Genomic DNA, 23,193 nt, shown 5'->3' with positions numbered 1-23,193 from the left:
AGCAATTCGACCATGAAGGCCTGATTCACGCAGTCTCCTCTGAACAGTTGATGTTGGGATGTGTCTGTTACTTGAACTCTGAAGCATTTATTTGGGCTGCAATTTCTGAGGCTGGTAACTCTAATGAACTTATCCTCTGCAGCAGAGGTTACTCTGGGTCTTCCTTTCCTGTGGCGGTCCTCATGAAAGCCAGTTTCATCATAGCGCTTGATGGTTTTTTGCGACTGGACTTGAAGAAACTTTCAGTTCTTGAAATGTTCTATATTGACTAACCTTCATGTCATAAAGTAATGATGGACATAATATGGACTTGATCTTTTACCAAATAGGGCTATCTTCTGTATACCACCCCTACCTCGTCACAATGCAACTGATTGGCTCGAACGCATTAAGAAGGAAAGAAATTCCACAAATGAACTTTTAACAAGGCAAACCTGTTAATTGAAATGCATTCAAGGTGACTACCTCATGAAGCTGGTTGAGAGAATGCCAAAAGTGTGCAAAGCTGTCAAGGCAAAGGGTTCCTACTTTGAAGGATCTCAAATATAAAATGTATTTTGTTTTGTTACTACATGCTTCCACATATGTGTTTTCATAGTTTAGATATATTCACTATTATTCTACAATGTAAAAAAAATCCCTTGAATGAATAGGTGTGTGTCAAATTTTGATTGGTACTGTACATGCAATTTACGAGTTGGAAACAATGTGCTGGTCTTGCTGGGAGAGGCAGGAAGAGTGTGATGTCAGTCAGGGAAGAGTAGAGGAAGCCAGAGAAGGAGGAGGAGAGGGCTGCTGGCAGGGAGGTTGACCGCCTTCCCATTTCCTGGCGGCAGCTGCTCTGCTCTCGCTCTCTCTCCTCTGAGTTTGAGAGAGGGGCCAGAGATTAAACTTCAGACTAGTAGACGCTGCTGGATCTCCTTCCGTGGATCTATCTATCTATGTCTATCTCTTTAAGGTGGTTCTCATTAAACCCAAGGAGAACCATCTCCTGGTCTGGGTGGTCAACACTGAGAGGAAGCCACATATCGATAAAAAGATGTACAGTGGATATGGAGGTACCTTTTCCCCTTTAATCTGATTTAAAGTGGGGCTTGTGGACTTGACAATTTATACAAATATTATAGTTCTATTTTGTTCTAGGCTACGATGGAATTTTGAAGTACAGGATGTTAGTTTTGTCTGTAGTGTTGTTACTCTTGTTTTGGAATGGCGGTGAGTCAAACGTCAGTCACTCGCTGCTTGTATTGGGTTTTGTAGTATTTCACACCGTGTGAAGCATTTTGTAAAATGTTACTTCTCATTTAACCATCACCAGTGTGTGTTCCCATTGATTGTGAATGTTTAGTTTTCATTTTGTGGGTGTGTTTTATCAGCCTGTGTTATTTCTTACACCCTCAATATATGTTCCCTCTCTATCTCTCTGTTTGAGGCTAAATTCCTTTGCTTTGGCTTCACATTGTCCTTTTTGTCAGGGCTGAAGTTGGATGTGCCTTACACTGCCCTGAACAGGGGGAAGAAAACGTTCCTCCATTTCCTTCTCGTGGAGTCCATTATGAAACTGAAAGCCCTGGAGTTGGAGAATGATAGTGTTCCTCCTCCTCATAGCTCTGGCCACATTGTCTGTCTATGTCCCTGGAGTTGGAGAATGATAGTGTTCCTCCTCCTCATAGCTCTGGCCACATTGTCTGTCTATGTCCCTGGTGTTGGTCTATATAGGCCTATGGTTTGTGGACGAGGGGGATGACTGCAGTTTGTTATCATCCAGGTGGTCTCCCACGACATGTCCAAATTAATGTGGTTTAATTTGGTCTGTGGGGAGGGAAAAAAACACCGGCCCCACAGATCCATCTTTGGTGGTGTTGAGGTAGACCAGCTGTTCCCAGGGGTGGTGTGTGGACACGGACACCTCAGTGTTCAGTGCTGTGGCTAGGGGACGTCCATAAGTGTCTGTTGCGTGATTTCCCCTCACTTTAGGTGTGGTCACACTCTAGTCAGGTCCTGTTGCTGTGGAGATTTGAAGAACATTATTTCAGTTTTCCAAACCAGTCCCTCATGGCCAGTGTTGTAAACATACCCATGGACTTTGAGACAATGAACAATGACTAGGGGGCTTGACTAGGTCAGTACTGAGATGAGTCGTAAACAGTTGGGTTATAATTACAAATCTCTTCATTTAGTGGAAGTGTTAGAAAAGAGTCAAGCAGACGTGGAGGGCTGGAGAAGGGAATGGCGGTAAGGGATGTAGTGGGTCTTTGTTTAGGCGCTGGCAGAGAGAATGGAAGGGAAGGAAGGGGACACGTGTGCACAGTTGAAGTCGGAAGTTTACATACACTTTAGGTTGGAGTCATTAAAACTCGTTTTTCAACCACTCCACAAATTTCTTCGAATTTCAAAACTATAGTTTTGGCAAGTCTGTTAGGACATGTACTTTGTGCATGACACAAGTAATTTTTCCAACAATTGTTTACAGAAAGATTACTTCACTTATAATTCACTGTATCACAATTCCAGTGGGTCAGAAGTTTACATACACTAAGTTGACTGTGCCTTTTTAAACAGCTTGGAAAATTCCAGAAAATGATGTCATGGCTATAGAAGCTTCTGATTGACATAATTTGAGTCAGTTGGCGGTGTACCTGTGGATTTATTTCAAGGCCTACCTTCAAACTCAGTGCCTCTTTGCTTGACATCATGGGAAAATCAAAAGAAATCAGCCAAGACCTCAGAACAATAATTGTAGACCTCCACAAGTCTGGTTCATCCTTGGGAGCAATTTCCAAACGTCTGAAGGTACCACGTTCATCTGTACAAACAATAGTACGCAAGTAGAAACACCATGGGACCACGCAGCTGTCATACCGCTCAGGAAGGAGACTCGTTTTGTCTCCTAGAGATGAACGTACTTTGTTGCGAAAAGTGAAAATCAATCCCAGAACAACAGCAAAGGACCTTGTGAAGATGCTGGAGGAAATGGGCACAAAAGTATCTATATCCACAGTAAAAACTAGTTCTATATCGACATAACCTGAAAGGCCGCTCAGCAAGGAAGAAGCCACTGCTCCAAAACCACCATAAAAAAGTCAGACTACGGTTTGCAACTGCACATGGGGACAAAGAAATGTCCTCTGCTCTGATGAAACAAAAATAACTGTTTGGCCATAATGACCATAGTTATGTTTGGAGGAAAAAGGGGGATGCTTGCAAGCCGAAGAACACCATCCCAACCGCAAAGCACGGGGGTGGCAGAACCATGTTGTGGGGGTGCTTTGCTGCAGGAGGGACTGGTGCACTTCACAAAATAGATGGCATCATGAGGATGGAAAATTATATGGATACATTGAAGCAACATCTCAAGACATCTGTCAGGAAGTTAAAACTTGGTCGCAAATGGGTCTTCCAAATGGACAATGACCCCAAGCATACTTCCAAAGTTGTGGCAAAATGGCTTAAGTACAACAAAGTCAAGGTATTGGAGTGGCCATCACAATGCCCTGACCTCAATCCTATAGAAGATTTGTGGGCTGAACTGAAAAAGCGTGCGTGAACAAGGATGCCTACAAACCTGACTCAGTTACACCAGCTCTGTTAGGAGGAATGGGCCAAAATTCACCCAACTTATTGTGGGAAGCTTGTGGAAGGCTACCTGAAACATTTGACACAAGTTAAACCATTTAAAGGCAATGCTACCAAATACTAAGTTAGTGTATGTAAACTTCTGACCCACTGGGAATGTGATGAAATAAATCAAAGCTGAAATAAAACATCCTCTCCTACTATTATTCTGACATTTCACATTCTTAAACATTCCTAACTGACCTAAGACAGGGAATTTTTAATCTGATTAAATGTCAGGAATTGTGAAAAACTGAGTTTTTAAATGTATTTGGCTAAGGTGTATGTAAACTTCTGACTTCAACTGTGTGTGTTTAGAGGCTTTCTCAGATAAAATCGACACATAATGCCTGGCTGGGGGCCATCAGGAACCAACCTGCAGATAATATCCTGGATCGGGGGAGGGAGAGAGCAACAAGCAGCCTCTCATAAACCCAGTCATTTCAATATACACATCATTAGGTTCCTCATTAGTTTATTGTGCTTGTTTTTTCTTTTTTCAAGCTTATCCAAAGGTCAGTGATTAGAGAAATCTGATGCTTTAGCCCTACTGCTGGGACATTTTATTGTGTTCTATACAATACCAGTCAAAAGTTAAACACACCTACTCATTCATTTTCTTTATTACCGTTTTCTACATTGTAGAATAATATTGAAGACATCAAAACTACGAAATAACACATTTGGAATCATGTAGTAACCAAAAGTGTTAAACAAATCTAAATATATTTCTATTGTAGATTTTTCAAAGTCACCACCCTTTGCCTTGATGACAGCTTTGCACACTCTTGCAATTCTCTCAACCAGCTTCATGATGTAGTCCCCTGGAATGCTTTTCCAGCTGTCTTAAAGGAGTTTCCACATATGCTGAGCACTTGTTGGCTACTTTTCTTTCACTCTGTGGGCCAACTCATCCCATACCATCTCAATTGGGTTGAGGTCTGAGGATTGGGGAGGCCAGGCCATCTGATACAGCACTCCATCACTCTCCTTATTGGTCAAATAGCCCTTACACAGCCTGGAGCTGTGTTTTGGGTCATTGTCCTGTTGAAAAGCAAATGATAGACCCACTGAGCGCAAAATTACATTTTATTTGTCACATACACATTTTTAGCAGATGTTAATGCGAGTGTAGTGAAATGCTTGTACTTCTAGTTCTGACAGTGCAGTAATATCTAACTAGTATTCTAACAATTCCACAACAACTCTCTAATACACACAAGTCTAAAGGGATGGAATAAGAATATGTACATATAAATAGTGGATGAGCGATGACCGAGTGACATAGGCAAGATGCAATAGATTGTATAAAATACGGTATATCCATATGAGATAAGTAATGTAAGATATGTGAACATGATTAAAGTGGCATTATTTAAAGTGAATAGTGATCAATTTATTAAGGTGGCCAATGATTTGAGTCTGTATGTAGGCAGTAGCTACTCTGTGTTAGTGATGGCTTTTTAACAGTCTGATGGCCTTGAGATAGAAGCTATTTTTCAGTTTCTCGGTCCTAGCTTTGATGCACCTGTACTGACCTTGCCCTCTGGATGGTTGTGGGGTGTACAGGCAGTGGCTTGGGTAGTTGTTGTCCTTGATGATCTTTTTGGCCTTCTTATGACATCGGTTGGTGTCCTGGAGGGCAGGTAGTTTGCCCCTGGTGATGCGTTGTGCAGACCGCACCACCCTCTGGAGAGCCTTGCGGTTGAGGGCGGTGCAGATGCTGTGATACAGCCTGACCGGATGCTCTCAATTGTGCTTCTGTAAAAGTTTGAGGGTTTTAGGTGACAAGCCACATTTTGTCAGCCTCCTGAGGTTGAAGAGGCGCTGTTGCAAGGAACTTAAAACTTTCCAGCTTCTCCACTGCTGTCCCGTCGATGTGGATAGGGGTGCTCCCTCTGCTGTTTCCTGAAGTCCACGATCATCTCCTTTTTGTTTTGTTGACGTTGAGGTTGTTTTCCTGACCCCACACTCCGAGTGCCCTCACCTCGTACCTGTAGGCTGTCTCGTCGTTGTTAGTAATCAATCCCACTACTGTTGTGTCTTCTGCAAACTTGATGATTGAGTTGGAGGCGTGCATCGCCACGCAGTCATGGGTGAACAGGGAGTACAGGAAGGGGCTACTTGTGGGGCCCCAGTGTTGAGGATCAGCGAAGTGGAGATGTTGTTTCCTACCCTCACCACCTGGGGGTGGCCTGTCAAAGTCCAGGACCCAATTGCACAGGGCGGGTTTGAGATCCAGGACCTTAAGCTCAATGATGAATTTGGAGGGTACTATGGTGTTGAATGCTAAGCTGTAGTCAATGAACAGCATTCTTACATAGGTATTATTCTTGTCCAGATGGGATAGGGCGGTGTGCAGTGGTATGGCGATTGCATAGTCTGTGGACCTGTTTCGGCGGTATGCAAACTGAAATGGGTCTAGGGTGGCTAGTAAGGTGGAGGTGATATGATCGTTGACTAGTCTCTCAAAGCACTTCATGATAACAGAAGTGAATTCTAAGGGACGATAGTCATTTAGTTCAGTTATCTTTGCCTTCTTGGGTACCAGAACAATGGTGGCCATCTTGAAGCATGTGGGCACAGCAGAGTGGGACAGGGAGTCATTGAACACCAGCCAGCTGGTCTGCACATGCTATGAGGATGCGGCTAGGGATACTGTCTGGGCCAGCAACCTTGCGAGGGTTAACACGCTTAAATGTCTTACTCACGTTGGCCACGAAGAAGGAGCAGGGGGGAGGCCTACAGTCCTTGGTAGCGGGACGCATCAGTGTCACTGTATTATCCCTAAAGCGGGCAAAGAAGTTGTTTAGTTTGTCTGGAAGCAAGACGTCAGTAACGTGGCTGGTTTTCTTTTTGTAGTCCGTAATTGCCTGTAGACCCTGCCACGTACGTCTCGTGTCTGAGCCGTTGAATTGCGACTCCACTTTGTCCCTATACTGACATTTTGCTTGTTTTATTGCCTTGTGGAGGGAATAACTACGCTGTTTTATTTCATCCATATTCCCCGTCATCTTTCCATGGTCAAATGCGGTGGTCCTCGCTTTCAGTTTTGCGCTAATGCCGCTGTTTATCCGAGGTTTCTGGTTAGGGTAGGTTTTAATAGTCAGTGGGTACAACATCTCTAATGCACTTCCTTATAAACTCACTCACCGAACCAGTGTATAAATCGATGTTACTCTCTGAGGCTGCCCAGAACATTTCCCAGTCCGCGTGATCAAAACAATCTTGAAGCGTGGATTCCAATTGGTCAGACCAGCGTTGAATGGTTCTTGTCACGGGTACATCATGTTTGAGTTTCTGCCTATAGGATGGTAGGCGCAAAATGGAGTCGTGGTCGGATTTGCCGAAGGAATGAAGGGGGTGCGGCTTGTATGCATCTCGGACGATAGAGTAGCAGTGTATTGCCTGCATTATAATCAATGTACTGATTTGAATTTAGATTCATATTGCTGCAGAATGTTATGGTAGCAATGCTGGTTAAATGTGCCTTGAATTCTAAATAAAGCACTGACTGTGTCGCCAGCAAAGCACCCTCACACCTTCACAGCACCTCCTCCATGCTTCACGATGGGAACCACACATGCAGAGATCATCCATACTCTACATCTCACAGACACTGTGGTTGGATTTTGCGCTCATCAGACCAAAGGACATATTTCCACCGGTCTAATGTCCAATGCTCATGTTTCTTGGCCCAAGCAAGTCTCTTCTTCTTATTGGTGTCCTTTAGTAGTGGTTTCTTTGCAGCAATTTGACTTTCACACTTTTTTGGTTACAACCTGATTCAATATGTGGTATTTCAGTGTTGATGTCTTCACTGTTATTCTACAATGTTTAAAATGGTAAAAATAAAGAAAAACTCTGGAAAGAGTAGGTGTGTCCTAACTTTTGACTGGTACTGTAGTTCCAGTCCATTTCCTATTATCCAGAGGTTTAATGGTTATGATAAGGTCAGTAAGTTATGTTTATACTGCATGTGGAGTTAGTGGATGACCCAAAACTGTCTACTGTCTACTGTTTTTGAGGTGCTAAGTGCCGCTCTACTCTTGTGCTTGTTGCTCCGCTGTCTGTCCCCAGTGTTGTTTTTAGAGCCGACTAGCCCTTTCCCTGTCCATCAGCTCAGTGTTGTATTAGGGAACTGGCATGCCCTTTCCACCCCGTCACCCTACCCCCACTGCTGTTGCTGTTCAGTTCTGCAACACAGGCGGCTTCCCCCTCTGATCAGTGTACAGGTCCTGTGTTCATCAGGGGCTGTGTGCCTCTTGGTTAGGAGACAGTAGACCCTGCTTATCTCCACCATGTTTGGAATGTCAGAGCGGAGTGGGAGACGGGCTGGTTGATGAGGGGTGCAGCCTGTATCCGAAGCCTAGATTCATCTCCATTGGCAATGTCATTAGGGCTTTTGTGACCCCAGATACCCTCTCTGTGGCTGATCACAAAACAGCCAGTGTTTTTTTTTTTTCCCTCACACTCATTCACAGACAGACACCATGTAAACAAACACCCTGTTTATAAACACCCATGCATGAGCCTTTCCTTTGACCTGCAGGTGTGATATGCACATTGAGATGTTGAGAACAATGCTGAGCATGATCAGAGTGTGTGTGAAAGATGCAGTGATGTCAGGGTGTGGTGGGGGATAGTGGAGTGGCTGGCCCCTGTGTGCTTTGTTTTCTAGAACTGTCCTGGAACGAGACCAGCCAGGCAGCAGAACAATGAGCGTGATCGTGTCTATGGGCTTCGGACCCTGTCCAGCCATAACCACACTCATCATGGAAACCAATGGAAGCCTGTAGTTATGTGGTGTACAGCTCGCATGGTTTTATGTTTATGCCACTCTCAATAGATTTCCACATCGTGTGACCTCACTGTATTTATTCCCAGGCTGACCCATCTCTTCTGGGACAGGTAGGAACCAGGCATTACAGACTGGAGGTATTGTTAGATTGGCTGACTGGGTCCTCACTGCGCTGATCTGTGTGTGGGTGGGGGGTGTAGCAGGGTAACCATCCGAGGCTGAACACTAGAGTAAAGGAAGGGTAATGTGTCGCTTACCTGTTTCCTGTTTACTGCATGATGCCCATGATGAGAAGGATCCTCTTGAAGGTCTGTGTATGTGGAATACTTTTGCGAATAGTGTTGTGTAATACCACTTAAACTTAAGTTTTGACACAGTAAATGATTTGTGTATATGAAATCGTAGTTATTACTATAAAATGTATTGTACATGGCACATAAACTCAAGTAGTGCTTCATCAATTTGTTTAGTCCGAACTAGCGGTCTCGAAATTTCATCAGCCAGTGATTTGTCAAGCAAATAATTGTCGGTCTCTCCGTAATTGCATGATGAGAGACTAATGATGATTTGAGAAGTTGCTTGAAAGACATGAGCTCTGCTTTGTTTTTTTGCGCAGGCTGTACACACTACATCATTCTCTCATTCACAATTTGACAAGCACTTGATAATGTCTCGAATTTCACAGCAGCATCCCCTTTGTGGCCGTAATGCACCCTAAAAACATCCATGCCTTTTGCGGCCCTGAGTGCTGAGTTGTGTTCTTCTCCCTGAGTGCCGAGTTGTGTCCTTCTCCCTGAGTGCCGAGTTGTGTCCTTCTCCCTGAGTGCCGAGTTGTGTCCTTCTCCCTGAGTGCCGAGTTGTGTCCTTCTCCCTGAGTGCCGAGTTGTGTCCTTCTCCCTGAGTGCCGAGTTGTGTCCTTCTCCCTGAGTGCCGAGTTGTGTCCTTCTCCCTGAGTGCAGAGAGACACATCGGGGACACAACCGGGCGCCTCCTTATCCAATTCCGAGGTGCATATTGAAGATGTTGGAAGAACTGTCCACATTTACTTTTTGTTAGCCAACAAGATGAGTAGGCCTAACAAACAGCAAAAGCACTAGCCTATGTCAATCTACTATCCCCCATAGTACAAAGGTCGACCTGTTCTGTGCCAGGAAATAAATATTCCAAACATAGTCTGGGACAGTTGTGGGATGCGATAGATCCCAAGTTAATACAACCACTAGCATCAAATCAAAAACCCTTTTTTATGCAATAGGCAGTCATTGTAAATAAGAATGTGTTCTTATTTGCCTTGCTTACTTAAATAAAGGTTAAAAACAATATGCAATGTGGCTGACACAACAGATCAAAACGTTTTAGCTTAAAATGTTGATAAACTATTAGGCAATTTCTTGACATTATAAGCACAGCAATGTGCACATGGTACTAGGCTATAGGTGTGAATGTCCATTAGCAGAAAACAAAAGTGACTGCAAATGCAATTATGCATGTAATGCTTTTAATATCTTCCCCAAACTTGAAACTCACATCCTGCTTAAATATGCCAGTTAGGCTCTTACTCCACTTGTAAAGCGGATTAATGTGCTTAATTATATTAAGTTATGTTTAGTTGTGATACAAACCTCATTAAAACATATAGGCCTATGGGCTAGGCTACATGAGGTGTGTGACTAGGATTCGAACAAGTCGCAAAATAAAGGCATTGTTTCTTATGCTGGGCATCATAATATAAGTCATAATATATCATTCACAGGTGATAGGCTAATATTGTCACCCATCAGACTATTCTTGATTTAATCTTGTTTTTACATATACTAAATAATGTGTATGACATTTTGATTTGGAATGGACCTCTTTTTTTATTTTATTTTTATTTCACCTTTATTTAACCAGGTAGGCTAGTTGAGAACAAGTTCTCATTTGCAACTGCGACCTGGCCAAGATAAAGCATAGCAGTGTGAACAGACAACACAGAGTTACACATGGAGTAAACAATTAACAAGTCAATAACACAGTAGAAAAAAGGGGCAGTCTATATACAATGTGTGCAAAAGGCATGAGGTAGGCGAATAATTACAATTTTGCAGATTAACACTGGAGTGATAAATGATCAGATGGTCATGTACAGGTAGAGATATTGGTGTGCAAAAGAGCAGAAAAGTAAATAAATAAAAACAGTATAAAAACAGTATGGGAATGAGGTAGGTGAAAATGGGTGGGCTATTTACCAATAGACTATGTACAACTGCAGCGATCGGTTAGCTGCTCGGATAGCTGATGTTTGAAGTTGGTGAGGAGATAAAAGTCTCCAACTTCAGCGATTTTTGCAGTTCGTTCCAGTCACAGGCAGCAGAGTACTGGAACGAAAGGCGGCCAAATGAGGTGTTGGCTTTAGGGATGATCAGTGAGATACACCTGCTGGAGCGCGTGCTACGGATGGGTGTTGCCATCGTGACCAGTGAACTGAGATAAGGCGGAGCTTTACCTAGCATGGACTTGTAGATGACCTGGAGCCAGTGGGTCTGGCGACGAATATGTAGCGAGGGCCAGCCAACTAGAGCATACAAGTCGCAGTGGTGGGTGGTATAAGGTGCTTTAGTGACAAAACGGATGGCACTGTGATAGACTGCATCCAGTTTGCTGAGTAGAGTGTTGGAAGCCATTTTGTAGATGACATCGCCAAAGTCGAGGATCGGTAGGATAGTCAGTTTTACTAGGGTAAGCTTGGCGGCGTGAGTGAAGGAGGCTTTGTTGCGGAATAGAAAGCCGACTCTTGATTTGATTTTCGATTGGAGATGTTTGATATGAGTCTGGAAGGAGAGTTTGCAGTCTAGCCAGACACCTAGGTACTTATAGATGTCCACATATTCAAGGTCGGAACCATCCAGGGTGGTGATGCTAGTCGGGCATGCGGGTGCAGGCAGCGATCGGTTGAAAAGCATGCATTTGGTTTTACTAGCGTTTAAGAGCAGTTGGAGGCCACGGAAGGAGTGCTGTATGGCATTGAAGCTCGTTTGGAGGTTAGATAGCACAGTGTCCAATGACGGGCCGAAAGTATATAGAATGGTGTCGTCTGCGTAGAGGTGGATCAGGGAATCGCCCGCAGCAAGAGCAACATCATTGATATATACAGAGAAAAGAGTCGGCCCGAGAATTGAACCCTGTGGCACCCCCATAGAGACTGCCAGAGGACCGGACAGCATGCCCTCCGATTTGACACACTGAACTCAGTCTGCAAAGTAATTGGTGAACCAGGCAAGGCAGTCATCCGAAAAACCGAGGCTACTGAGTCTGCCGATAAGAATATGGTGATTGACAGAGTCGAAAGCCTTGGCAAGGTCGATGAAGACTGCTGCACAGTACTGTCTTTTATCGATGGCGGTTATGATATCGTTTAGTACCTTGAGTGTGGCTGAGGTGCACCCGTGACCGGCTCGGAAACTAGATTGCACAGCGGAGAAGGTACGGTGGGATTCGAGATGGTCAGTGACCTGTTTGTTGACTTTGCTTTCGAAGACCTTAGATAGGCAGGGCAGGATGGATATAGGTCTATAACAGTTTGGGTCCAGGGTGTCTCCCCCTTTGAAGAGGGGGATGACTGCGGCAGCTTTCCAATCCTTGGGGATCTCAGACGATATGAAAGAGAGGTTGAACAGGCTGGTAATAGGGGTTGCGACAATGGCGGCGGATAGTTTCAGAAATAGAGGGTCCAGATTGTCAAGCCCAGCTGATTTGTACGGGTCCAGGTTTTGCAGCTCTTTCAGAACATCTGTTATCTGGATTTGGGTAAAGGAGAACCTGGAGAGGCTTGGGTGAGGAGCTGCGGGGGGGCGGAGCTGTTGGCCGAGGTTGGAGTAGCCAGGCGGAAGGCATGGCCAGCCGTTGAGAAATGCTTATTGAAGTTTCCGATAATCATGGATTTATCGGTGGAGACCGTGTTACCTAGCCTCAGTGCAGTGGGCAGCTGGGAGGAGGTGCTCTTGTTCTCCATGGACTTCACAGTGTCCCAGAACTTTTTGGAGTTGGAGCTACAGGATGCAAACTTCTGCCTGAAGAAGCTGGCCTTAGCTTTCCTGACTGACTGCGTGTATTGGTTCCTGACTTCCCTGAACAGTTGCATATCACAGGGACTATTCGATGCTATTGCAGTCCGCCACAGGATGTTTTTGTGCTGGTCGAGGGCAGTCAGGTTTGGAGTGAACCAAGGGCTGTATCTGTTCTTGGTTCTGCATTTTTTGAACAGAGCATGCTTATCTAAAATGGTGAGGAAGTTACTTTTAAAGAATGACCAGGCATCCTCAACTGACGGGATGAGGTCAATGTCCTTCCAGGATACCCGGGCCAGGTCGATTAGAAAGGCCTGCTCACAGAAGTGTTTTAGGGAGCATTTGACAGTGATGAGGGGTGGTCGTTTGACTGCGGCTCCGTGGCGGATACAGGCAATGAGGCAGTGATCGCTGAGATCCTGGTTGAAGACAGCGGAGGTGTATTTGGAGGGCCAGTTGGTCAGGATAACGTCTATGAGGGTGCTCTTGTTTACAGAGTTAGGGTTGTACCTGGTGGGTTCCTTGATGATTTGAGTGAGATTGAGGGCATCTAGCTTAGATTGTAGGACTGCCGGGGTGTTAAGCATATCCCAGTTTAGGTCACCTAACAGAACAAACTCTGAAGCTAGATGGGGGGCGATCAATTCACAGATGGTGTCCAGGGCACAGCTGGGAGCTGAGGGTGGTCGGTAGCAGGCGGCAACAGTGAGAGACTTATTTCTGGAGAGAGTAATTTTCAAAATTAGTAGTTCGAACTGTTTGGTTATGGACCTGGAAAGTATGACATTACTTTGCAGGCTATCTCTGCAGTAGACTGCAACTCCTCCCCCTTTGGCAGTTCTATCTTGACGGAAGATGTTATAGTTGGGTATGGAGATCTCTGAATTTTTGGTGGCCTTCCTGAGCCAGGATTCAGACACGGCAAGGACATCAGGGTTAGCAGAGTGTGCTAAAGCAGTGAGTAAAACAAACTTAGGGAGGAGGCTTCTGATGTTGACATGCATAAAACCAAGGCTTTTTCGATCACAGAAGTCAACAAATGAGGGTGCCTGGGGACATGCAGGGCCTGGGTTTACCTCCACATCACCCGCGGAACAGAGAAGGAGTAGTATGAGGGTGCGGCTAAAGGCTATCAAAACTGGTCGCCTAGAGCGTTGGGGGCAGAGAATAAGAGGAGCAGGTTTCTGGGCATGGTAGAATATATTCAGGGCATAATGCGCAGACAGGGGTATGGTGGGGTGCGGGTACAGCGGAGGTAAGCCCATGCACTGGGTGATGATGAGAGAGGTTGTATCTCTGAACGTGCTGGTTGTAATGGGTGAGGTCACCGCATGTGTGGGAGGTGGGACAAAGGAGTTATCAGGGGTATGAAGAGTGGAACTAGGGGCTCCATTGTGAACTAAAACAATGATAACTAACCTGAACAACAGTATACAAGGCATATTGACATTTGAGAGAGACATACAGCGAGGCATACAGTAATCACAGGTGTTGAATTGGGAAAGCTAGCTAAAACAGTAGGCGAGGCTAATCAGCTAGCACAACAAACAGCAGGTAAAATGGCGTTGACTAGGCAACGGGGCCGACAGATAAAACAAACAAGCAGAATGGAGTACCGTGATTAATGGACAGTCCAGCGTGCGTCAGCTATGTAGCCACTCTATCATGTACCTGTATCGAAACGGGCAGCGGGGGAAAATATGTATATGTCATCTATGCACTTAAATAGCGAATGGCGGACGCTTTTCCCCGTGGTTTATCTCCATGCCAGCCAGGTAGGCTATACCCCTGTTGTAAATATAAGCTATGTGCTTAATATTAGGAAAGTTGAGAAATAAATATCATAGGCCTGTAGAAAGCTGATGGGATCCTCCTCTTTTTATTAGCGGACATCACTCTTTTTTTTCTTGTGCATTTGCATAGCCTATAGAAATGTTGTGTGACATGAACTCATGGGCTCTCATAAAGTGTTTGATTAGATTTTAGAATACATTTGCATTGCTGTCAGAGTGATAGAGGGACAATAGAGTGCTGAGTACCAGGCAGTTAAGCAAGTTTGGTAGGCTATTAATGACCAGCATCAGAGGTTGGAGAAGCCGTGACTAAATTACCGTGACTAAACGGTCATGTGGAATTTGACTGCCTTCATGACTCGTGACAGCCGGTGTGGGGGTAATACGGTCACCACAATGCCCTAGTCCGGACCAAGTCTCTTTCACAAGTTTGAACATCAAAGTACAGCACAGTAGAGTAGAGTAGATTACAGTAGAGTTTAGTACAGTACAATGCAGTACATTATAGTGTACCCAACTCTAATGTACTCTACTGAACTATACTCTACTTTGCTCTACTGTACTGTTCTGTCCAAACTTGTGAAACCAACTGTGCTTTGACTACTATGATTTCCCATTGTAGCCAATTCAATTGCAGAAATTCTGTTATTGATTATGTAAAGCAATTTTGAGTTTGAATCACTTAATAATTAATAAACAAAATTGGTATCAGTAAGAACACTAACTAATTGCTAGGTCTGCCTTTACTTCTGTGAACTTTCATTATTGTCACTCGTCATTAGGGAGAGAAATTAGGAAATATCTTAAACTTACAGAAGTCAGAGAGATGTCTCCCAAAATAAATGTGTTGCTATTAGTTGGCAGGGGTCTTTGCTTCCACATTATTTTGTTTTGATGTATTTCAAATACCTTAAGAGTTCTTTGGTAGAAATCAAGTCTTTCCTTATTCCACATTTTTAGAATGGTTGAAAATGTACTGTATAAGTGCCTTTATTTCTAAAAAATATAGCCTCTTAGCTTTCATTTGACACCCAATTTGACATGCTCATATGAACTTCACATGTTGGTGCTCATAGATGGAAATGACCAGCTGTGACTGCTGAATCCTGACTACATTTATTCCTGCAAGTCCAAAATGAACCTTGGTTTCCTTCCTTAGGGCCGGGATGCATCTCTGTATCTCAGGAACTGATGTCAGTGCTGCTGACCAAACACGACAACACTGATAAAACTAAAGGGTCTGACCAAAACCACACTGTTCAGTAGAACTGTAGCTGCCACAGACTAAAACTACACTTTAGAATTCCATTTATTGTGTGGGTAACAGCCGGGCTGATCCTGTGTCTTGAAGCTAGAATATCTGTGCCTGAGGCCTGCCAATAGTTGGCTCACCCGAGGCTGCCTAACCTCACAGGGCCTGGCTCTCTGTGTTGGGCTCTTGTCCTGGCTGAGTCCCTGGTGATTGGTGTGTGTTTAATCTAGTCTCAATCACTCCCTTTTTTCTTCTTCTATCAAAGAGGACCTTGTTTTGGGCCCTGTGTGATGGAGATGTCACTAATGCTGCTACAAAGTCCCTAGTGTCAGGGCCTGGAACGCCACTGCTGAATACTCACAATGAACTCAGAGAGACACTCACACACTGGAAGTTTATCTAGGAAAGCCCACTCTTCTCACTTATGTTTATTTTTCTCTCTGTCATCCCCTGCACTACTATCCTCGATACAAGTGCAGATCACGTGGTCAATACTTTGTGCTGTGTCAAGGCAGCTCTAGAGGAAGAGTGTGGGTGGTAGAGAACAGAGATGGTGGGCAGGCAGCTCTAGAGGAAGAGTGTGGGTGGTAGAGAACAGAGATGGTGGGCAGGCTGCTCTAGAGGAAGAGTGTGTGGTAGAGAACAGAGATAGTGGGCGTGTGGGTGGTAGAGAACAGAGATGGTGGGCAGGCTGCTCTAGAGGAAGAGCGTAGGTGGTAGAGAAACAGAGATAGTGGGCAGGCAGCTCTAGAGGAAGAGTGTGTGGTAGAGAACAGAGATAGTGGGCAGGCAGCTCTAGAGGAAGAGTGTGGGTGGTAGAGAACAGAGATGGTGGGCAGGCTGCTCTAGAGGAAGAGTGTGTGGTAGAGAACAGAGATAGTGGGCAGGCAGCTCTAGAGGAAGAGCGTGTGTGGTAGAAAACAGAGAGTGGGCAGGCAGCTCTAGAGGAAGAGTGTGTGTAGTAGAGAACAGAGAGTGGGCAGGTAGCTCTAGAGGAAGAGTGTGTGTGGTAGAGAACAGAGATAGTGGGCAGGCAGCAGTAATGTGTTTGCAGTCTGCACTGTGTCACTGTTATCCCTGGATCTTCACTGGCCTTTGTTTCCAGTGTGGAAGCAGTGACACACAGTACCCTCACTGCTTCACCACAGGAAGAGGGAGGGAATATGAAGGTGCACAGAGCAAAGGGGACAGGGGAGAGGTAGGGCAGTGGGAGGGCAGGCCGACAATACAGAAACACTTCAACTGCCTTTGACATTTAACATTGTAGTTGCTTAATGCATTATGGCAGATGCATTAAGGCAAATTATGGCATGTTGAACGTTAGATAATCAAATGAATGTTGAATTGTAAGATCATTTGAATCTGCAGATTTGCTACAAAATAATGTACTTCTGTGTCTTATGCTAGAGTGGCTTTTGGACATCACTGTTCATGCAATAGAGATATGCACAGAGCAATATATCTGCAAGGCATTAGATTAGATTTTTCTTACATAATCTTTTCAAGAGCTCTTAGGGGTAGATTGATAATAAAATGCTTTGATGTGAAGAACTGGTATTTTGGCCCAGGAGGGTGCAGCCCCTGCAGCTTATTAGGTAACATGTTTAGGGAAAAAAGCCAGTTTGATTCACAAGGCTCAAGGTGTACCGAACCAAGAGTGCATGGACCTAACAAGATTTCAGGAACTATTTGAGAAAAAAACATTGCATAAGAGTTCTTGTGAAAGAACAATGCCAGTAGAAACATGGTTCAATTATACAAATTCTGCTCTGCTCATTTTGTTGTGGTGTTTTCCTGCAGTTCCCGGACAGAGTAGCCAAACTGTCCCCCTTTTGTGTGTCAAGTGCAACCTCTAAAGCCTTCCCCTTCCTTTGCCTCTGCAGGGAGTCCCTCCAGAGCTGTCTCCACCATGTCCCTTTCCGTGCGCCCATCGCGCCGAGTCATCTCCAGATCCATCACTAGGAGCCAGTCCTTTGCCGGGGTCAACTCCTACGATAAGCCCTACAGGTGAGGACACTCCCTCTGATAAGGTCACGTGTACATTACTGTTATAGACCTTAATGGTGAGTACACTTCTGTGTTGACTTTCTACACATTCAACAATGCAGCTCTAGGCTACTGTTCTCGACATTGGAAGATTTGTGATACACACTCATCTATTTGACACACACACACACACACACATAGACTGTGTGTCTACTTTCGAGCCCCACCTGACAGGACGTCCTGTAAAGCCCACACTTCCTGAGGCAGCGGCACTGGAGGCCTCTCCTTTCATGACGAGGGAAAAATATTTATTGTTCATTGTAATTTTCCTGCCTTCAAAGCTGAGTTTTTAATAGCAGCATATGTTCTACATACACATATGTGTGTGGGGGAGCTTTGGTCTATCAACAAAGTGATCATCAAAGTATTCCTTATTTTCTGGTAGAATGGAGGAAAATGAAGGCCTCGAGTTATTTATTAATGAAGGTCCTTCTGCCAGAAAACAGGACAGAATGGAGTCAGAATATTAAAGGAAGAACGGAGAGGAGAATGGAGTCAGAATATTAAAGGAAGAACAGAGAGAGGAGAATGGAGTCAGAATATTAAAGGAAGAACAGAGAGAGGAGAATGGAGTCAGAATATTAAAGGAAGAACAGAGAGAGGAGAATGGAGTCAGAATATTAAAGGAAGAACAGAATATTAAAGGAAGAACAGAGAGAGGAGAATGGAGTCAGAATATTAAAGGAAGAACAGAGCGAGGAGAATAATGTGTATGCCCACCTCTTTAAGGAATACCTAGGATAGGATAAAGTAATCCTTCTCACCCCCCTTAAAAGATTTAGATGCACTATTGTAAAGTGGCTGCTCCACTGGATGTCATAAGGTGAATGCACCAATTTGTAAGTCGCTCTGGATAAGAGCGTCTGCTAAATGACTTAAATGTAAATGTAATGTAAATGCTAGAGGAGTAATAGGAGCATGAGTTTGTACTAAAGAGAGACAGAGTAAAGACAGTGCATCAGGAGATACAGAGGAAGAGAGGAAATCCATCGCTTACATTTGGCACATTGCAGAAAAAATATAAATATTCCTTCTGCAACCTACATATAAGAAATGCATTAATATAAAGCACTTACTAGAGTTATATGTCTGGAGGAAAGGTGTTTTGACTGATCAGGCAGTATCTTGCTGAAGAGAATATGAGCAGCCTAGACACATCTCTCTTCCGTAGCCCATTGAATGGCCTGTCATCTGTGAAAGAGGAGTCTTGCCTCAAATCGATTACCTGTTGCATTTTATAAAGTGATATTGATCATTTTATTCATCAACTCAGAATGTTATCATCACCCCTGACTGTGCACATCCATGCTTCACTGCTCTGGTAGGCTGGGCTGGAGATGGGACACTCCACACATGTCTTGGGCCTGTTGTGTATGAATTAGACTTATCTCCATAGCATTTGAAAAGCATGTTAAAATCCCTCTTACTTGATTCCATCAACTCACCAACCGTCACAGTGATTGAAGCGCTACAGTTTCAGCAGCACAGTTAGTAAAAGGCTTTGTGTGTTGTGTTTTAGGAACCTGTCGGTGTTCAGCACCCCGAGGGTCACCAGGAAGCCCTCCAGAGCCAGTAGGATGTTCACCCTCTCCGCCAAATCCCCACCGCCCAAGGTGCCCCAGCCAGAGAGGCTGGATGAGGTCTACGAAGCTCTGAAGAGAGGCCTGCAGTGAGTACACATATGCTTTTGCACAAAATATTATTGTCATGCATGCCTGTTCAGACAAACAGGAAATGTACCTGCCATGTGTCTGTCTCAGGTCTTACCTGCAGGTGCACCAGATAGAGCTGGACAGCCTGAGCCGACAAATGAGGGAATCCAAGAGGAACTCTCGTCTGGTAGGTACCACCATATCTCGAATCTGCCATAAAATGGCTGTACGCTCACTTGACCGTGTAATGGTTTTTACTGGACTGTATAGTCATGTGATTTTCTTGTTCTTTTTCAGGGGTTTCTCTATGAGCTGGATAAGGTGAGTTTGACCCTCTCTTCTATATTATTCACCCAATCTATTGTACAGTATCACACAGTAATCATATGAGCTTAATCCAAAAGTTTAGGTCTTGTAAAATAATCAGACAGCAATCCATTTTTCCCAGATTACATTATATCCATTATTTGAGCATCATTTTGAAAGAGGAGTCCTTGTGTTTCTTCCAACAGCAAGTGAAGGTGGTTGAGAGGTTTATGCGACGGCTTGAGTTCCATCTAAGCAAGGTAAGCCGTGTGTGTGTGAGAGAGAACAGAAAATTATTGTGTGATTGATTAACTTGAACAAGCGCAAAGTTTATTTATCTTTGATGTGTCGGATAGAAATAGATGTGGGACGGCGTGTTAATAAAAATGATGTAAGCTACATACATTATGTAGGTTTTCATTTTATTACGACTGAGTACCCACACACTACAGCAGGCCTCAGACAGAATGGGCCTCTAACACTGATTGTGTGGGTGTAACTGGCAGGCTTCAGTCTAGGGGTAAGGTCCAGCAGCTCTTGGCTTGTTCACTGTGCTTATGAATTAGTGACCATTGAGAGTGCTGCCCTTTAGCTTTTAAAACAAGCCCTGTGTTTGTATACACACACACACACACACACACATGGTATGCCTGGACATGGTTCACTAGCAGGGGGCGGCCTCATGCTAGTCTCACATTCTTGGTTTATTTTCTGAGAGTTTTAACCCTGTCTTGGGAGAGGAGTATACTGAACCGGCTGTTAACCTGACAGCTGCAGCAACACAGGAACACATCCTCGTCTTCCTTCTCCTTGTCTTCCTCCTCGTCTTCTTCCTCCTACCTTATTGATGTATGATTAGTTTTTGTTTTACAAGCAGGGGGAGCCTCACCTCCTAGGGGTCAAATGTCATGGCCCATCACCTAGGTAAGGAGATCAGAGGGTTTATTTTGATTTTGAAAGTAAACTTAACCACTTGTTGACCTGCCCTTCCCTTTCCTGGTGACAGTTAGGCTGATTTCCCCTCCAGAAGGAAACAGCAGTGATTGGTTATCATTCTGAAGGGTCCTTGAGCGGTCTGTCTCAGGGCTGGTTGGGGGGGGTCGAGTGCAGATGTGCAAGATATTAAAATGCTTCTGGTAAAATAATGGCGATGACTGCTTTTAATCGACCAATTAGACTACAACAGATGTGTCATAGTTGAGATGTTCCTGAACAGGGCCTCCCTTGTGGGGCACGTAGTTCCTCTGGGAGAAAGAGGGAGCGGGAGGGAGAAAGAGGGAGCGGGAGGGAGAAAGAGGGAGCGGGAGGGAGAAGGAGAGAGCGGGAGGGAGAAGGAGAGAGCGGGAGGGAGAAGGAGAGAGCGGGAGGGAGAAGGAGAGAGCGGGAGGGAGAAGGAGAGAGCGGGAGGGAGAAGGAGAGAGCGGGAGGGAGAAGGAGAGAGCGGGAGGGAGAAGGAGAGAGCGGGAGGGAGAAGGAGAGAGCGGGAGGGAGAAGGAGAGAGCGGGAGGGAGAAGGAGAGAGCGGGAGGGAGAAGGAGAGAGAGAGCGGGAGGGAGAAGGAGAGAGAGAGCGGGAGGGAGAGAGAGAGAGAGAGCGGGAGGGAGAGAGAGAGAGAGAGCGGGAGGGAGAAAGAGAGAGAGAGCGGAGGGAGAAAGAGGAGTCTTGGGCTGGAGCAGTTGGTGAGCGATGAAGGCTGCCCGGCTGAGTCTGCCTCAGCCTCACAGTAACCATCAGTAACCACCTCCAGATGGATAGAGGGGGCTGATTGGGATGACAGAGGAATCAATCTGGCTCTCCCTCACTCCAGCTCTGCCTGGCTCGGCCTCTCCCTGTACATTCAAATTTAAAGAGCTGCTTTTTTATTTTTTTCTTCTTTTTTTTTTCCCCCCGTGGAGCCATGGCGTCTCTGTGGCCAGCCCGATGTGTGTATGTTTACATTTATGTGCTCATGTTTAATACTATATGAGTGTGTGTTTGAAAGTGCAATACATGAGACTACGTATGTAAAGTTCTGTGCCAGAGTACAGTCATTTACTGTTTGTAATTCTTCAGCCTGCTCTGCTCAGTGCTTCTGCAATGCAGAGGATTTGGTGGCTCCCCCTCTCCCCCTCTGCTCAGTCTCCCAGTCAGCTCCACGGGGGAACACTTTGGCTTTAATCATCACATCTCAATGGAGAAGCATTGGCCAAATGGCCATGCTGGACGTCTGCAGACCTGTCCTGTTAAATATGGTGATTTTCCGCTAGTCTGACCTTTGGTCCTGTTTGACCTCTACACACACAGTGACCTATGCCTATTGCCTACTTAGTGTAGCTGTATTCCAGGTTAACCTCTCACCCAAAGCTGATGGGTTATGCAGGCTGTTCAGAACCGTGTTTCACTAGCTGGTAGTCTAGCAGGTGGCTTTGTTTTTTGCAGCTGTGAGTGAAGTTAGGAGAGACACACCATTACTCACTCCAGAAATCTGTTGTTTAATCTTAAACACACATCAGCTAGTGTTTCATCGTAAACACACATGGAGGGTAGTTTTATGTAACAAAGAGGATAGTCATCAAAGCAACATGTTGAGACCGTATGAGTGAGTCATCAGGAATGTAGTTACAGAGTGCTGTTGTGTGCAGTCGTGGCTAAGTGGACCAGACCAGTCAGGTGGAGCTAGCGCCTTGTGATCATCATGAAATGGAGGGAATGTGACAGAAGTGTGTAGAAGGTGAAGAACGAGGGAGTGGCGAGAGGGGGGTGCTCTCAATGCTATCAGAATGAAAGGATTGTGATGCACCCTTTCACATACTCATAAAACACATCTCCCATGGAGTCAGCTTTAGTGAATGGAGCTCTCATGGTGTTTGTCTGTTTACTAATTCATTCAGGCTGATGTGTGAGCAGCAGCTCAGCGTATGTATCCACACAGACACAGTGTGGGCCTGACATTCTGGATCACTCACTGTAATGAATCAGGGTGTCTGAAAGTGGGGAGATAGTGGGGTGTCATTTAGTGAATGAGGCGCCGTGCTGGAAGCGATGTTCACTGATTCAGAAAATCTGTGAAAACACACTTATCCCGTGACCTGAAAATAATTAGTGATGTTCTGGACAAGGTGAATAAAAGTTGAATCTGTAAGAGTCTGCTACAATGTTATTTGATGGGGCATACAGACAGTGTTGTTTTTGTGTGTGTCAGAGGTTGGATGTTTTGTATTTTTTGAGGTTGCACGTTGTCAGCTTTTGTGTCACTGGGAGTTAGTATGCATTTTATTGAACCTTTATTTGAACAGGAAAGACCTAGGTCTCTTTTACAAATGCTCCCTGTATATACAACATCATTGTTTTAATCTTTTGTGTTTTAATATACATTAAAGCACAAAGAAAACATCATGAATCACCCAGAAAAACTGTTACATTCCTCCACAAATAAGTCCCCAATCAGTACTTTAAATTGCTCAAACTGCACCAGAACATTGAAATTAATTTTTAACTTATGGTGCATTAAAACTAAATGCAGATTTACCAAGCTCAGTGGATACCCTAGGAACTCTAGAGTTAACCAATCCTGTGAATGGGTTAGGCAACTCCGGCATCTATACTCTTCAACCAATCGCTGCCTGGACCCGCCCGACTAGCATCACTACTCTGGACGGTTCTGACTTAGAATATGTGGACAACTACAAATACCTAGGTGTCTG

General features: G+C 44.7%; 1 protein-coding gene across 6 annotated transcripts in view; it reads left to right on the top strand.

The window, feature by feature from the left end:
• Positions 1 to 23,193, top strand: part of ripor1 (RHO family interacting cell polarization regulator 1) — a 133,539-nt gene that overhangs the window by 90,858 nt on the left and 19,488 nt on the right. For 3 of the 6 annotated variants that reach the window (XM_029634205.2, XM_065009736.1, XM_029634204.2), the window contains 5 exons: positions 17,391 to 17,514; positions 19,073 to 19,222; positions 19,314 to 19,392; positions 19,503 to 19,526; positions 19,718 to 19,771. In XM_029634205.2, coding sequence (XP_029490065.1) covers positions 17,417 to 17,514; positions 19,073 to 19,222; positions 19,314 to 19,392; positions 19,503 to 19,526; positions 19,718 to 19,771 — 405 coding nt within the window. In that variant the 5' untranslated portion in view covers positions 17,391 to 17,416. Of the gene's footprint in view, positions 1 to 830; positions 1,059 to 8,627; positions 8,725 to 17,390; positions 17,515 to 19,072; positions 19,223 to 19,313; positions 19,393 to 19,502; positions 19,527 to 19,717; positions 19,772 to 23,193 lie in introns of those variants that run through there. The other 3 variants (XM_029634203.2, XM_029634202.2, XM_029634206.2) reach the window with 3 other exon arrangements.

This window comes from Oncorhynchus nerka, linkage group LG25, assembly GCF_034236695.1.
Source record: "Oncorhynchus nerka isolate Pitt River linkage group LG25, Oner_Uvic_2.0, whole genome shotgun sequence".
NCBI lineage: Eukaryota > Metazoa > Chordata > Actinopteri > Salmoniformes > Salmonidae > Oncorhynchus > Oncorhynchus nerka.
This window is presented reverse-complemented; position numbering and strand designations above follow the sequence as displayed.